We start from the raw sequence: 18,095 nt of genomic DNA, 5'->3' as shown, positions 1-18,095 counted from the left end.
AAATACATGTATGTCCGTTTTGTTTTGTAAAGAAAAAAGATAAAATTTTATATGGGGAGATTCGGATGATTCGAAATTTATGGGGGCATCCAAAGTGAGGGCTTTAATAAATGAAATGGTGCATTGTTAAATCAAAGTTGTAAATCAGATGGACCTGGAGATGGTGTTAGTAAAAAAAGATTCAATTTCTTCATCTTTATTCTTTTTTTCTTTCATTTCTTCTCCTCTTCCTTCCATTCTGCTTTTTTCCCTTGTTTTTCTTCTCCTCCTTCCTTTCATTTTCCTTTCTTTTCCCTTTCATTTTCTCTTTCTTTCCTTATTTTTTTTCAAAAATGGATAATAAGCTCTGCTTTAATACAAGGAATATAACCTAGAGAGACGAGAGATATAATTATTCCAGAACAAACAGAACAATGACGATCTATTGACGTGGTCATCATACTCATGTAAATGACATTATATGTACACACAAATACACACATATGTATCTATATGAACAAATAAATAATTAGATACTAATCAAATATATAATTTTCTCTCTTTTCTTCACCTATAAAGAACACCCAAGCGACTGACTTGGAATTGGTCGGATATCATTATTTGGATACTAGTAATAGTCTTGACCGTTACCCGGCATATACCGGTCCGGTAGTCTGCCATAGATTTGGCCTGCTCTTGCCTCTTGAGTCTTGGCCGTGTTCGCACGTTCTAGAATTTTTAAGTTCTAAACAAATTTGGTGACTGTTTTCATTCTTGTTCCTTGTTTTATCATATTGTAATGGAGGGGAAATGGAAGGAGCTCCCTGTTTCACTCAGTTGCTGCGTGAAGACAAGTTTGAAGAAAATGAAATTTGACAGAATGACTCCTGTTCAGGTAGGTGCTGTCCCACATACTGATTTTCGTGTTAGTTGACTTGACGGGGGGGGGGGGGGGGGCACTCAAGCAAAAAAGGGGGCGATAATGCAGTTTCGCACCGGCCGATTACCAGCACACCTAATCACCAATACTTGTTCCCAAATGTCATGACAAGTCTCTCAGTCACATTTCGATGTCAATATATCCAACACTTTTCAAAATATTGTGATCGGGAACGGCTGTATTTCGGCTTCGATCTCAACATCGTTGATATGATAGACATGGCGTAGACATTGCTTCGCGGATCGCTTGGATTCACCGTGCACCGTAATGTTGATATGAACTGAAGTTAGCAACCAAATCATGCAAAAATGTGGCGAACAAACTGCCAGCTTGCCGCATGCGAATCTACGAAAATCGCTCTGATACTCTGAGTGACAAAGGTGGAACTTTATGGGGGAAAATCTAAAACTCATGCAACAACAGTCAAACCGACCTTCATTTTTAAAGAACAATAAAAACTAATATTCTTACATTTCACATTGTTTCACTTTTTTCCGCACTTCTATCAGTCTCAAAATTGGAAATTAAAGGACAAGTCCACCCCAACAAGGAGTTGATTTGAATAAAATAAAAATCAAACAAGCATAATATTTAAAATTTCATCAAAATCGGATGTGAAATAAGAAAGCTATGACATTTTAAAGTTTTGCTTAATTTAACAAAACAGTTATATGCACATCCTGGTCAGTATGCAAATGAGGAGACTGATGACGTCATCCACTCACTATTTCTTTTGTATTTTATAATATGAAGTATGAAATATTCTAATTTTCTCTTCATTGTCAAGTGAAACAATGATTAATTCCTCCCTGAACATGTGTTATTAGCATTGTTTGATACTATATGGCTCAGTCAAGTTGGTTCTAATAGTCAAATCTGTAAAAAATGAAATATTGTATAATTCAAACAATAAAAAACAAAAGAAATTGTGGTAGACATCATCGACCTACTCATTTGCATGACACAGTTGTGCATATCACTTTTGTGAAAAATAAGCGAAGCTTTAAAATTCCATAACTAATTTTACATCCGATTTTGATGAAATTTTTTCCATTATGATAGTTTGATTTTTCTCTATTCATTCAAATCAACATTTTTATGGGATGGACTTGACCTTTAAGCATACTCTTTTATTGTGGTACAGAGAACATGCACATACATGCAGTTCATTAGACCCAATTTTTTACTATACAATAGATCATAGTTCCCAAGATCCCATGTTTTACAGCTTGTAGTCAATACCTTAGACCCCTGTTTCAAGTTTTTGTGAGGCACATCCCAGTTAAAATAATGCTTATGGGGAGAGTTGGATTCAAAGCCTTTGTCATTTCCTGGAGCAGTTTGTTCCAAACTGAAGAACAATCAAGAGTCACTTTCCTTTTGAGGTGGGATATTATTAGAAACAGCTTGTCCTATAGCCCTTTGTGAGTTAAGTGAATACAGATGTGATTGTATGATATAAATGAAATTGTTCATCTTTTTTTATCAGGCAGCAACAATTCCACTTTTTCTGAAGAACAAGGATGTGGCTGCAGAAGCAGTAAGTACCTTGCTCACACTTTCATCTCAGGTTAGGGTATGTTTGTGGTTCGAATGAGTGTTGACACTCTAACCTCAAATTATTTATGAGTAGATACTTGGGGGCATTCCATAACATCTAAACATTAAGAACCAGTGGCCTGTTTTTCAACACTGCCATAAGTCTGACTTGTTTACTAACTAGGAGAAAGTGAGCTATTATCTGCTACCATTCCATAAAGCCCTATCTGCAAAGATCAAGGACAACAACTTGACCGAAGTTAGTTATGACACCCGACCCTGTCATATCTTTTTTGTCATATTCCGCAAGTGCACCATATAGGTAGACTATGACAGGCAAGGGCTTCAAAATTTTGAAAATTTAATATTATGCAATTAATCATAAAAAATGAATTTATATTTCAAACAATATTGAATTGACAAGAAATCTGTCATGTCCGGGCTTCCATACTCAGACACGTATTCTTCAGTTGTTCAGGTAATTTGTTCATTATCTTTTGTATGCAACTAACAGGTGACAGGCAGCGGAAAGACACTAGCCTTTGTGATACCAATCATAGAAATACTACAAAGGAGAGAACAGCCATGGAAGAAGAAAGAGGTAAGGATTCATCAAACTTGTACATCTTACAGAAGAAGGCATTGAGGCAAGAATACATTAAGACATTGAGACAGTAATATACTTACATGTATTTGTTAGTTTATGTAAGTTATTGAAACTGAAACTGATATTAACAAAGGCCTAACACAAATCTTATTAAGGAAGCAGAATGGGGGCATTTTTCAATAAATAATTCTCAAAGTAATAAGTAGTTGAACACACACAGAAAGAGGAGAAAGATATTGAGTATATCTTTTGGTTGAGAAAGAGGATGTTTCATTTTTGACACAGGATCCGTCAAGGCTGCGATCGTAACATCTTTTGACAACAATCTTAATGATCCAACACCTTAATCACCTTAATATGATGATCTTTGATTTACCATTGATTAAGAATTACAACTCAAACTTGGAAAACAATTTTTTTCCTCCAAAGGTTGGTGCCATTATCATCACACCAACACGAGAATTGGCGACACAGATCAATGAGGTGTTGGAACATTTCACTAGTCTCCTTCCCAGTCTAAAACAACTTCTTCTGATAGGGGGCAGCAGTCCTCTTGCCGACCTGGAGAAACTACAAGAAGGGTCAGTAAAATATTGCGATTGTATTTTGCTTGATTATGTTGTCTTTTATATCATCCTCAGCCACGGATTACAGTAACTATATCTTACAGGAAAAGATGGAATTTGCATGCATATGATACAGAATGCTGATAACTTGACAATGTTTAGCCCATCACTCACCTTTCCCTTTTTATTTTTTGTCTGTCTTTATGAAATTAAATGATCTTTCGATCTCTCGCGCCAAACGATATAAAGGCACACTACACTATCAATGATGGTGTGATAATACTTTTGATAGAAAAACAAATGGATAACTTTCTTTATACCCCAGTCACATTTCCCCTACGGTGACCGTATGGTGAGTCGAAAACAGCCATATTTTACTTTTTTTGTACCAGCCACACACAGGTGGTTTGAATAAAGATTAATAAAACGGCTGGTTTGGACTTGCCGTACAGCTGCCGTAGGGGAAATGTGACTGCAGTATTAGACATGTAGATATTCAAATTGAACCTTGAAAGCTTCAGAACACATTAAACATGAAAAGATCAAAGTTCAAATTCTCAACAAAAAGGCCCTATTTATGGGAGATCGAGATTATAAAAATCCTGTTTCAAGCTGGAGAACAAGGTTTAAAAAGGCCACACCTAATCCTTAGCGGAAAATCAAGATAGAAAACTGCATAAACAGTCCAGGATTTTTCTGAAGGGCTTTGCATTTTTCTCCTCCCTGTCTCCTTTTTTCTTGCAATTTTATGGGGTGTACCCACACCTTCTACCAATCCCCCCTGGATTCATGCCTGATGATCGGATGACCTGAATGGAATTCATATTAATAATATGCAACATTGTACAGGATATAGTACATTATTATTCAATTTTTCCAAGTGTTGAGTACTATTACCATGGCTTTAGCGCTGTAATGTTACCTTGATCTGATACTCGAGCATTCAAGGAATTCCTTCCTAAGAACCACGTTCCCATTTAGTAAACCAATGTGGAAAGTTGCAAATGTAGATAAGTGCCATGCCAAAATGATGCTAGTGCTGCAATATATTATTTGTCACTCTCTTTCTCCAGAGCCAACATTCTGATCGCCACACCAGGTCGTCTTGAAGATCTGTTTGAGAGAACCACTACAGGGATCAGTCTACCAGCAATGGTCAAGTCTCTGGAGGTCCTGGTGTTGGATGAGGCTGACCGATTACTGGACATGGGATTCACAAAGAGGTATTTACAGATGGGGGGGAGTGCATGGTGAATTTGAAATGACCCGATTTTCAAAAATAATTTCCTGTGAAAAGCAGAAGTAAAGTACTTGCCTTTGAAGCAGAGACTTACTACATTACACTGCTCATGTTGGGGATCACACAGTAGCTCATCCTCCTGAGCAGTAGGTCTGATACTTTAAGTTCCAACACTTCAATGCTTCAATGATTATGATGTAAATTACAAATTAAAGTCAGATGAAATGAAAAGACACAGGCCCGTATTCTGAAGTCAGGTTTAACTTAGACAGTAGTCTAACTCTGTGCTAAAATTATGGGAAGCCAAACGTGTCAAAATTTGTATTACGTTGTATATTTCTTATATTTACTGTGCTTTTTCCTGATTCGTTGATGGTGAAGACAATCATATATTTATACTTCCTAGACAATTATGAATGATTTAAGAGCAAAATGAGCTGAAATGTGATATCTCTACTGTTAGTGATTTATGTAACAATTGGCTATCCATACTTAATCCACAACTTTAAATCTGAGTTTAAGTTAAATCCGATTTCAGAATACGAGCCACAGTGTCCAAGTGAATAATACCTCAAGTAATTTATTGTGTATTGCGTAATGGTATTGTCATTCATATATGTTTGTCTTATTTATATTTTGACAGCATCAACACAATCTTGGGTTACCTCCCCAAACAGAGACGGACTGGTTTGTTTTCAGCAACTCAGACAGATGAAGTTGAAGCACTTATTAGGGCGGGACTTAGGAATCCAGTCAGGATTGTTGTCAAAGAAAAGAACACTTCATCTACTGTACGTTTCCATGCGACAGCACTATTAATTTAACCTCTTTTATATTCATTGCAAGTATACTATGATTAAGTTTATGAAACAAGACCATTTCAGTTATCCAATATTACTCTTTTACTGATTACCTTTTATTTTTATTTTGGTGCTCAATGTATTGTGTGGTATTTGTCTGTGGTTGCAAAAAGTTCAGCATTAGTCGTTGATGGGTTTAACCATTTTGGTACCAAAGCCCACATGCATGCATTTGTATTTATCAAAGGGCATATATAACAAAACAAACAGAAATGTTTTTGTTTATACCATCTTGTATGTTTATATTAGTATTTACTTTTGTTTATTGTACAGGATGTGAGACGAACACCTGTAACTCTAACAAACTACTATGTGGTGAGTAATTTGCAATTTTATATGAATTTCTGTTTATGCTCAGATGAATTAATAGAATCATACTGTTGTGCATCATCAGACAAAGTTTGGAGATGGTGTTTAGAAATCAGTGTAGGGTTGGGCAGGTAGTTATTAACCATGTTGCCATAGAAATGGCTTATGGTGGTGTTACCATGATTAATGTTCTCATGTAAAGGCGACTGCACACCTTACGGTTTGTCTGTGACTCAATTTTAGAATAAAACGTACAATTTGATGCTAATATTGAGACTTGGAGTATCTTATTGTGTAATGTTTGAATGTTCGTACGAATACCTATGTTCAAATCTGTGACTGTGCTATCATCCTTAGAATAAAAGCAAATTCAGTATCCAGTTGTAATGACGTCATAGCAGTCGTGCGATTGGCTATGATATGAAGGTAATTTGGCCTTTACTCCAAAATAAAGGCTTACAATCTTACAAAATGGTTATATTATTATTCTTTCAATTAATTTCAACCTCAAGGTAAATGATATGTTTCATTCACATTTTCAGAAAATGAGCAAAATGCGATTTGTTTCCGAATCAGATCGCAAACAGTCATGAGGTGTGCGGTGGCCTGTAGGCCATCATAATGATAGAGTGTTAGTATTAGCACCCTTTAGTGACAAAAAGGAAAATGGTTTGCCAATATTTTGGTTTTTGCTTTATTCAAGAGTATGACTTTACATCTTAACAATAGCTTAATTTTGTATACTGTAACATTTCAATGTATTTGATACTCGTTGATTGGATATTTTCTGTGTGTTTGTTTTACATTTTTGTGTTGCTAATTCAATAGGTTTTTTTTTCTCCTGTCATTGACTCTTTTTTCTCTCTTTTAGGTTAGCCCAAGTGATGAGAAGTTCAGGTTGTTGGTTGCTTTTCTTCGAAAGTACAGAGTGAGTCAAAGTTTACAGACTTAGCTTATTAGATTGAGCAGTACTGATCTGCACCCCAGCCTCATATGTCAAAAAGTTTGATTGTGCCCTTCCTTTTTTTAAAGTGCCTTTTAAAGTGATAATATACCTTTTGTCAACAAACTTTTCATCAGATTTTCATTGAAGACCCTTTAGATTTATACATTGTAAATCAGTCTTGATTTTAATATTAACATTTATTTGTTTGTAATAAAGATTGATTAAATGGATGAAAATCTGTGGTCATTAATTCCAGGACCAGAAACACATGGTTTTCTTCAGCACATGTGCTTGTGTGGAGTACTTCACTGTGGCTCTTCAAGCTCTAGTACGGAATACCACCATCCTCTCGCTACATGGAAAGATGAAACAAAAGAGAAATAGTATCTTTAGTCAATTCAGGGAACTTACTAGGTAAGTAAACTCTTACATGTCGTGGACCTTCGCTATTTAAGCCTCTTTCTTGATTTAGTACATCCTCTAAAAATCTCTGTTACTGTTCTAGTGCATTACAACATTATAATTTATATGTATGTGTATGTCCTGAAACTGATGTGTTGTGGATTATATTAACTCTTTGCACGCTGAATTAATTTTTTGGGGAATATTTCAATGACAATTGTTTCCATGATATTTTCTTTAATTCACAATTTCCGTAATGCACCATTGATACTTATTATCATATACATGTAGATGTTGTCCCAGAACTATTTCCTTTTATTGGCTTATCTAATATGAATGTAGGGGAGAAAACTAATTTTTAGATTGTTCAACTTATTTGTACAAATGTGCAAGATTGCAACATCAGCGCGCAAAGGGTTAAATTGAAATGTGTGTAAGTGGATGTATTTAACTATTTCATAGGAATGTTTAGTTTTTATTGGGTGCTTGATCAAAGTAAAACCATTTCTCATTTATGGAAAAGGCTGAAAATTTTAGGATTTGATCTTTGTATGAAGTATTTGGATAACCAATCACTTGATTTGTTTACCAAGTGTTATAAGGGTCATTTTAAAGAAAAATCTGGACATAACCAAGGGAGGGCGTAAGATATCCATATATTCAAAAGTCAAATTTTTACAAAGATTCAACTGGCAAAAACAAAGTAATCAACAGCCACTTCACTTCTTTAAGATTAGAAAGTTAAAATGATGCACAAGGAAACATGTATATATCCCATTATTGATCCTTGACCAAATCTTAAGATCAACTTTTTTTCTCTCTCTCTCTGACCCAGATAAATCTGTAGTATATGTCATGGTGTTGAATAAAAAAAAACAATTTGCAAGTCCATCTTATCTACAATTATATATATTTCTAACATGAGTTCATTAAGTGATACTTCATTGAATAAGTTTGGTGAAGATACTTTGTACTATGATACCTGTAAATGTTCCTAATTTAGTGAGGAGAATGTATATTTATTTTTTTCAAAATGAGATAAACCACTTTCTATATTAATGTCCATTAAACTAGACTCTTATTTCAAGATTCTTATCAAACATATATATGTCTTTATAAAAATTAAGAATTTATGTTATTTTTTTTTTTACAAATTTTACATTTAGTTAGTATATTTTCAATTAAATTATAATTGTAGTCTGAATGCATTCTTGCATGTGAACATGTATTTATATTTCTTGATCTAATTATTTTGTTTTTATCAAACTCTACAGTGGCATTCTGGTATGTACTGATGTGATGGCGAGAGGGGTCGATATCCCAGAGGTCCATTGGGTTCTACAGTACGACCCGCCAACCAGTGCAAGGTAGGATACTTTCAATTCTTTTTTACTAATCTACTATTATACTGTCGGTTAAAGCTTGTTGTTCCCAATATTCACTAGTCTGAATTCCCAAGCGATATGTTTACTTTAAAAGTTAGAATTTAAATCAAACAGGTGTGCTTGCATAGTGTATTGAATGGGTACCTGGGGAATTAATTCCTTAATTGTACCAAGCGCCCTTATAGCAGCTGGAGATAAAGCCAGGTTTGTGTGCCATTGAATAAGCAACTAGATTATTATGAGCAAATTTTGATTACAGCCACCATTCCATTGAAAATTTCTGTGCTTAAAAGAGGAAATTAAAATGAAATTTCTGTGGCTTCTCATTAAAAGAATATTTCCAAAATTTTCAAAATCTATTGTGTTGAAACATCATCTTGTGTCAATCCTATAATGACCTGCATTGTCAATATAGAAAAGAAATGAATGTCAGAATTACAGCAACTGCAAACCTAAAGGTTAGCATAAAATGGAGAATAGATTAATTATGAAATTGGTATAGAAAAAAGGTGGGCAAAGCGTTAGCAAATTTATGATTAACCCAGTCATTGGATTCAGTCATTCATTTCTGCTCACAATGTATGTACATCTTCCATTCCCCGTGAAGCTATTGTAAACTTGTTTGTGGCAAACTTGGATAAAGCAATTAAGGTAATTTTGAAATGTACAAGGCACAGCTGTTGCACAGGATGTAGATGTAATTTACCATCAGTGAATTTTGATTGCATGAAATTAACAAGAAATCGACAAACAGATCCTCATACTTCATGCCACCTGTCAATCAAAGAGTGAAATTTACTTTTAAAGAATGATGAAATTGACAAGCAAGCAATGAAAGAGGGCAGTGAAATGTACTCTGAATTGGTAAACAAGGAGGAATTTGGGTTAAGTCATTTCCCATACACTATAATCTGAATAATATCAGGCATAGGGCTTAACCAGCTGAAATTCTTTCTCAATCATTGATGATGATGATTGTGGGTGTTAGTACAATTTTTTTAATTGTCTCACCTGCATAGCAGAGTGAGACTATAGGCGCCGCTTTTCCGACGGCAGCGGCGGCGTCAACATCAAATCTTAACCTGAGGTTAAGTTTTTGAAATGACATCATAACTTAGAAAGTATATGGACCTAGTTCATGAAACTTGGCCATAAGGTTAATCAAGTATTACTGAACATCCTATTAGAGTTTCATGTCACATGACCAAGGTCAAAGGTCATTTAGGGTCAATGAACTTAGGCCATGTTGGGGGAATCAATATCAAAATCTTAACCTGAGGTTAAGTTTTTGAAATGTCATCATAACTTAGAAAATATATGGACCTAGTTCATTAAACTTGGACATAAGGTTAATCAAGTATCACCAAACATCCTGCATGAGTTTCACGTCACATGACCAAGGTCATTTAGGGTCAATGAACTTTGGCCGATTTGGGGGTATCTGTTGAATTACAATCAAAACTTTAAAAGTTTTTGGATCTGATTCATGAAACTTGGACATAATAGTAATCAAGTATCACTGAACATCCTGTGCAAGTTTCAGGTCACATGATCAAGGTCAAAGGTCATTTAGGGTCAATTAACTTTGGCCGAATTGGGGGTATTTGTTGAATTACCATCATAACTTTGAAAGTGTGTTGGTCTAGTTCATAAAACTTGGACATAAGAGTAATCAAGTATCACTGAACATCCTGTGCGCATTTTAGGTCACATGACCAGGGTCAAAGGTCAATGAACTTTGGCCATAATTGGGGTATCTGTTGAATTACTATCATAACTTTGCAAGTTTATTGATCTGACTTTTGAAACTTGGACCTAAGAGTAATCAAGTATCACTGAATATCTTGTGCAAGTTTCAGACTTTCAGGTCACATGATCAAGGTCAAAGGTCATGTGAGATCAATGAACTTTGGCTGCATTGGGGGTATTTGTTGAATTACCATCCTATCTCTGTAAGTGTATTGGTCTAATTCATAAAACGTGGAAATAAGAGTAACCAAGTATCACTGAACATCTTGTGCGAGTTATAGTAGTTTTCAAAGTCAGCACTGCTGCTATGTTGAATCGCGTGATGCAGGTGAGACGGCCAGAGGCATTCCACTTGTTTTGGCTTTACATTTGTTTTATGTAAGCGTGAGGAGAATAATTTATTTGTATGTAAGTATGCTTCTGGAAGCTTTGCAGTTCATGAACTGAAGAATGATAAAAAGTGACATAAAATAATTGATAAGCCATAGTTTAGTAAGACGTTAGTTTTCATTCTGCTCTGCACCCAAAGGTCTCTTAGATGTGATTTGTTGTATAGTTACCGGTATATAGTGACATTTTTTTAACACCGCCTAGGGCAAGTGCAAAATTTGTGCCTCTTCTAACATTAAATGCCAGAGACTTTTGCTGAAATTACAGCATAGTTGTCAGGACTGGCAATAAAAGTGTGGCTCTTTCACTTTGAATGCTTACAGCTTCCTTGATTGCCATCATATTCGAATAATTTAAGTATGTTCATTTCCATTTTCTTTAACCTTCTCTACTCTTTTTTTTCCTGTTTACTTTTGTTTTGTACCCCATGCAAGTGGTGCGGTTGGCTTTTCTCCCCCCCCCCCATGGCACAACATTTTTGACATTCATTCTTTTGAAAGTCAGTGGTCACATTTGTACTTTGTATTTTTGTAGTTTTCATATGTGTTTTTTTATCCAACCCCATGCATACTCCTAATCCTTTTCCCTTCTTCTGCAGTGCCTTTGTACATAGATGTGGAAGAACAGCTCGTATTGGCAATACAGGCAATGCTTTGGTGTTCTTACGACCTTCAGAGGATTGCTACATTGAGTTCCTTAAAATAAATCAAAAGGTTAGCAGCACCATTTTCTCTTTCACTTATCTGTAAAATGGCTGCATTCCTTAGAATAGAGCTTACATATTTAAAATATCGATCTGAATTATGTTACTTTGTAGTGACCATTTACATGATGTGAGTTAAATTATAAGCTCTCATTGGCAAGAATGTTTAAATCGTGACAGTTATAGTAACTGTCTAGTATCTTAGATCAAATTTCAAGAAAAATAATTACTAAGATATTGCACCTCCTCAATCCATGGGCTATATTTTGGCAGTAACAATATGAAACCAGTTTTAAGAAAATCTTCCAACAAATTTGTTGTTTCTTTTACTCAGTATTGACTTTTGTTTCAATATTATATGAAATTCTGACTGAATAAGTAACTGAACAAATTCACCTTTATTTTTTCTTTTTATTTCATCAGGTTCACTTAGAGCCTTATGAGAAGATAGATGAACTTGAAGTAGTGGATGTTCTTCCTAAGTTGAGAAAACTAGCAACTAAAGACAGGTGAGAAAGACCAATATTTATGTATCCAGAGTTCTTAATTAGGTTTAATTCCCATGAACGAGATCACCCATTAATAATAATAATATTTTGCTTTTTCATAGTGCTTTTCACCTCGGAATGACGTATTTCAGGGAATGTTATTATGCCAGTCATTGTATTCTGGCTTGGCCTTTCCCTGGGGAGTATTCCTCTCACAAACAGCAATTTTCCAATCTCATCCTTCCAATTTTTCCCATTAAATGCATTCTCCATCCTTGACCCAACTCTAATAATAGCAAATGTAACTTTGTCCTATTTTTTCCAGGAATTCTTTATTATTTTTTTTTTCAAATATACATTCTTGTAATAATTTCCTCCTTAACTTGCCTTTTTGTCTTATTTGACTTAACCAGCCAGCTTTAATTTCATTTTATTTAATATTTCTTCTTCATGCTTGCTATATTCCAGAGCTTTATTTGAGAAAGGAACAAGAGCTTTTGTCTCCTTCATCCAATCATACGCAAAGCATGAGTGCAGTCTTATCTTCAGAGTCAAAGGTATGTATTTATTCAAGTTTTCTTGCAAACTAGGTAATATTTTGAAAAATAAGAAGCATCTAGGCCTATATAGAATCAGATAAGCAATGGAGTAGTGAAGGATGTAAATATTCTGAATGTGTTTATTTAAATTCATGGAAGGGAGTATAATGGCACACATTTTCTTAAACTCTTTGATAAAAGGATCAAATTCTTACATATTATAGACAGTGATTTACATATAGCTTGTGAAACTTTGGATCTTTTAATCATACATTACAGTACATGTTATGGATTTGACAAATCAAAGTATAATTAAATTACTGTATGTGGTTAGGCATTATGATTTGGTTAGGCATTATGATTAAGAATGTCTGAACCCCGTATATTAGACCTTTGCTGAAATAATGTATCTTTTTTATATGCCTGTCCTAGAAACGTATTATAGTATCACGCTCGGTGTCTGTCCGTCCGTTAAATTTTCCTTGTTAACATGACAACTTTAGTTTAACTTAACCTAGGCTCATATAATTTGGTTGTATGATACTAGCATAGATCCAGAGAATTCTATTGGTTTAAGGTCAGAGGGTCAAAGGTGAAGTCGCCACCTTCCACTTTTCTTTCTTGGCCAATAACTCCATTTTCCGCGTTACAGGCCGGTGTATTATGTGCTCACCTTAGCGACACTCTTGTTCTAGTTCTATTGACAATTTTTTATACTTGTATAAATGATCATGAATCGGACGATTCACTTAGTGAAGTAAGAATAGGGAAAATAACAAGTTTATAATTTTATACCATTGTTCAGCTATAAAGATACTGAATTTGATCACATGCATTCAACTTTACATTACCAGAGCTTGACATTGCAGCGCTTGCCAGAGGCTTTGCTCTCCTACGACTTCCTCGAATGCCAGAGCTGAAAGGGAAGAACTTCCCAGACTTTGAACCAACAGAAGTAGACTACAATTCAATACCTTACAAGTGAGTGGGTCTATTTTATTGCTAGGAGTATTGTAATTGAATTGTTTTAATATGTGATATGTTGTGACTTACATTGGTTCATATGTTGTTAGAAGACTTGATTGAAGTGGTGTTTTTATAAAGGAGGCTCAAACAGCCATCTCGTATATTGTACATTTAATTACACTTACCCCATGTGCAAACTTAAAGAAAATTTATATGATTATTTCATCAGATATAGTTTAAGCAATTACTTTTTAACAAATCTAGGAGAATGTTTAAACCAGAAAAGAGTTCAAGCTGCCTTTGTGAATAAGGGCAATTCTTCTCTCTATATGTTTGAAGGGAGATGTAAACAAATTGGATTAATCTTGATAAATGCATTGATCATTGTCACTATTGGGACATATCTCTTAACAGTTAGGCCCGAGTTCACAAAGGTGGTTTTTACAGCCATTGGTTGAACCCATGGTTTATGCAAATTTCCTGTATAAATTACGCTTATTTACCGCATATGTCAAAAATTGTCTGATGCTGATGCGCGTTTTTGTCACAGTGCGCCGAATTGACGCCTGTTGCCATGGTTAAATACGCTATTTTATTCACGAGTCCACTGTTTTAAGAGTGGACTCATTAATTCAAAACAGTAGACTCATGAATAAAATCTGCATAAACCATGGATTAATCCGATGGTTGTAAAAAATTTTGGACTTGTTTGTCTTGTATCCAGTCTTGCGGAGCATTGCAAGAAAATATTTGTAATCAATTGCAAATTTTACATCTAAATTTGACAGTGATGGATCAGTTCAAACTAAATTTTTTTTGCAAGAAGCAGACAATCAATCAGTTGTAAATTTGCAATAGATCAAAAGACTTGATATTGATTTTGTGACCTGGGTCCTGTAACACAAAGGTCAGCGATTAATCATACTCTTTGATTTTTACGATTGATTGTACATTGTAGTCAATAGAATCAATCATAGAAAAATGTTCTACGATCATTGCTAAGCTTTGTGTTGCAGGCCCCTGAAATTGACTAGCAATCCATTGCAAGTTTCTTGCAACACCCCACTCGGTCTCACACTCTTATGTCTGATCTTTGCCTCTGGATGGAAATGTCTTGTTGTGAAGAAAGAACTCTTTTTTTTAAGTTTATCTTACTGCTTTAAGTTTATCTGTCAGTGAAATGCGCATTGAGACACTTCTCTAGACAGTGATTGTTTGTCTTTGTCTTGGCTGGACACAAGTATCTCTGTTTGGGATAGGGGGCTACCTGGGTCTCTGTCATCAGCCCAACACTAATCATTGTATGTTGTTCTTTACAGGGATAAGAATAGGGAGAAGCAGAGGAAACAAAAACAAAAGCTGATTGAAGAAGGAGTTATCTCACCCCACTCAGGGAAAAGGCAAAGAAGGGTAAGTAGTGCTTCTCTTTCTTTAATGCTTGGTAATCTACCGTACCCTGAGTTGCGTAAATAATATGCATTTCCCTCAATGGATTTTATAATTTTGTTTTTTAATATACTTAAATGTGGTAAAGCAGATACCTATTCTGTTTTGATGTTTGTTGTTGGTTTTTTTTTTTTTGGGGGGGGGGGTGAAAATTAATTTCATTTTGTCATGCCAATGAGCTGTGTATGTAGAAATGATAATGCCTGTGTTTATTTTTTGCTCAAAGGGTAAAAGTGTAGCATGGTCAAAGAACAAAGAGCAGAAAGAAAAGAAAAGAGAGAGGAAGCAGAAAAAAGAAGCTGCCAAAAAGAGAAAACAACAGGTAAGTGAACAAACACTATTGGCCAAAATTAATCAGCTATCTTCCATACAAAAACACTTGAAATTGACAAGGGCAAGGCCATTCCTTGCCCTTGTCAAACATTGATTGAATGAAAGGAGACAAATCCAGCCAGCATAACACCAAAGTTAAGTTATGAAAACCAAAGAAAATATTGCAATCTTGACTTTTTTCATTAAATTTCATAAAACAGTTATTCGTACATCATGGTACGTATGCAGATTCGTGGACTGATGATGTCACCCACTCACTATTTTTTTGTATTTCTTTTTATGAAATATGAAATATTTTAATTTTCTCCTCATTGTCATTTGAGATAAAAATTGATTCCTCCCTGAACATACTGAATTACCATTGTTTTAACATTTTGTACTTCAGTCAAGTTAATCATTATTGTCAAATTTGTAAAAATTGAAATATTGTATAATTCAAACATTCAAGAATTCAACATTCATTCAATAAGAATCCTAAAACCTTGATTTTCTGGGGAGGACTTGACCTTTAATGGGCTTGAACAGATTTTATATCAGTGTTCACCAGAGTGTTTGGGTGAATCAGTAAGAAAAAATGCAATTATGAAGGCTTAAATGTTGACAGAATGCAGTCAAGAATCCTTTTTTTTTTAGTGTGTAATTACTGTACAGGTTCTATATAATTTTGTCTTTTTCAACATTTCATATTTATCCATTGTTTTTTTTTTTAGTTTGATGAAAACGATCTCAATGAGTTGGCAGATGACGTTCGTCTCCTGAAGAAACTCAAGAAAGGAAAGGTACATATATATCTTCTGTTGTTCACTAATGATGATAAAAGCTACATGTATATTCTTATATCGCTTTTTCCTGAGAATAAAAAGCACAACTCTTATTATCCAAAATTGATTTTGAGCTGCCGTTTGTTCTGCAGCACTCGGTAGATTCGAGGAATTGGGATGATGGTTATGGTTGTGCTTTGTGCCTTATTAGAATTGATGTGGACATACGTTAAGGGTCCATTCCACTACCATGATTTGAAACCTTGATTTACCATTAACTTTGGTGGAGAGTGGGACAGTGATCCGTTGAAATCAGGATCATTTTAGCAACAAAGTTGTAAGGAAAGATAAAAAGAGAGCATTTATTCAGATCAGCGGGAAATTTGTAACATCTTCCATATTTCTTGCGGACATTCCTGATCAGAAAATGCCCAGTTTGAATTAGATATACGGGGAGATTGATGGTGACATGTTGCCCAATTGTGGGATGAGCTTGTGAGGTTTATTCAGATGTATTAATAGTGCCACAAAAATGTGAAGTTTACGAGACAAAGATGTCTTGCCAGCGAAATGTTATTTCTACTATTTGTCGCTTCTGGCAAGAGATTTTTTTTCTTATATTATTTCTCTAAAATCTAGAAGTTTAGTGGCATTTAGAAACGGGGCTCTAGCAAGCAACTTTAATCTTTCTCTTGGGTCTGCAAAAACTGGTCTTGTAATTGCATCATCACATTCAAATTAGAAATTGATACTTCTTTATTTTTAGTTTTGTGCAGCATCCATGGGTCTTTCAACTGAATTCAATCCATGTCATTTGTATATGTGTGTGTAGTTGTTATTTCAGAAGTTGATGGATAGCACTGAAGATCATTTTTCTCAAGTGTAACGTTATGAGCAGGGTTTAATTCTACAATGGCGTAATATTTCTCTGTTTGTCACCGTCATTTTCATATTTTCAGATAAGCAAAGAGGACTTTGACACCAACTTTGGAGTAGATGGTGAGGATTCATCAGCGCGGCAAAAGGAAAGCATGGCCGACAAAACATGACAGTCCCATGTATCCCATTTTAAGTTGGACAATGATTGGAAATATGCAGATAATACTGTGGTATTCCTAACAGACTGGATGGAAAGACTTGAGATGTGGGACTGAATTGTTCAGTTACCGAGGTTGAATTCCTCATTCACATTATACAGAACTCAACTGAGCTGTTCTGAGTTACTACTAAATTCTTCATTTGCAGCGGATTTATACAGGACCAACCTAGTCCCAGTTGACAATTGGTTAAAGGGGTGTTCCTGGCAGGAAACAATATTTTTTGCCATATCCCCATCCTCCCTTTCCGTATATAATTACATGAAATCATTATTATTTCATATTTTCATGTATGTGTGTAAATTATGTCTTCCTTGTAACAAAATAAGATTCAGCAAAGATGATCTTAAACATTAAATCATTTGTCAATCCTGTATTTACTTTTTTGGAGAGGAAAAATGAATAAATAGGATTTTATATAACAATATGCAAAACAATAAGTGGGGAAACGACATCGTCAGCTTGGTCATGGCACATTCTGAAGACTTGCTCAGAATTGTCATATCTTTGTTATTCAAATTCCGATTTTGATCTGTTCAAATCATTTTTTTTCAGCCTTCTATACCCCTTTATTTCCACAAATTTTGTAGTTTCATCATATTCACAAGTTATTTTGATGATTCTAGGGGTGTTTCACAAAGATTTTAGTATATCTTGGAGTTGCACTTAAATTCTAATTTGCTTGAGGTGTAAGTCTCACTGTATGGGTCATATCATGCAAAGAGGATGCACACTTAAGCATCTTTATCAATAAGATTGCGTGTTACAGATCATGTCTGTATCAGAATTTAAGCACAACTCTGACACTTAATCAACGAGTACAATTTGTCCTCAATTTTAATGTGCAAGT

The 18,095-nt window shown here is 34.8% G+C and overlaps 1 protein-coding gene across 1 annotated transcript; it reads left to right on the top strand.

Annotated features, from left to right (window-relative positions):
• Positions 1-707: 707 nt before the first annotated feature.
• Positions 708-17,462, top strand: LOC121408401 (ATP-dependent RNA helicase DDX55-like). Its single transcript, XM_041599874.1, has 18 exons — positions 708-874; positions 2,409-2,459; positions 2,973-3,059; positions 3,495-3,646; positions 4,705-4,854; positions 5,515-5,662; positions 6,005-6,046; positions 6,912-6,968; positions 7,243-7,400; positions 8,663-8,755; positions 11,511-11,625; positions 12,039-12,124; positions 12,572-12,660; positions 13,497-13,623; positions 14,928-15,018; positions 15,281-15,376; positions 16,098-16,166; positions 17,108-17,462. The coding sequence occupies exons 1-18, from the start codon at positions 779-781 to the stop codon at positions 17,195-17,197; spliced, it is 1,797 nt and encodes a 598-aa protein (XP_041455808.1). The 5' UTR covers positions 708-778; the 3' UTR covers positions 17,198-17,462.
• The last annotated feature ends 633 nt before the right edge of the window (positions 17,463-18,095 follow it).

This window comes from Lytechinus variegatus, chromosome 2, assembly GCF_018143015.1.
Source record: "Lytechinus variegatus isolate NC3 chromosome 2, Lvar_3.0, whole genome shotgun sequence".
Taxonomy (NCBI): domain Eukaryota; kingdom Metazoa; phylum Echinodermata; class Echinoidea; order Temnopleuroida; family Toxopneustidae; genus Lytechinus; species Lytechinus variegatus.
The sequence above is the reverse complement of the archived record's forward strand: the minus strand, read 5'-3'. Positions and strand labels throughout refer to the sequence as shown.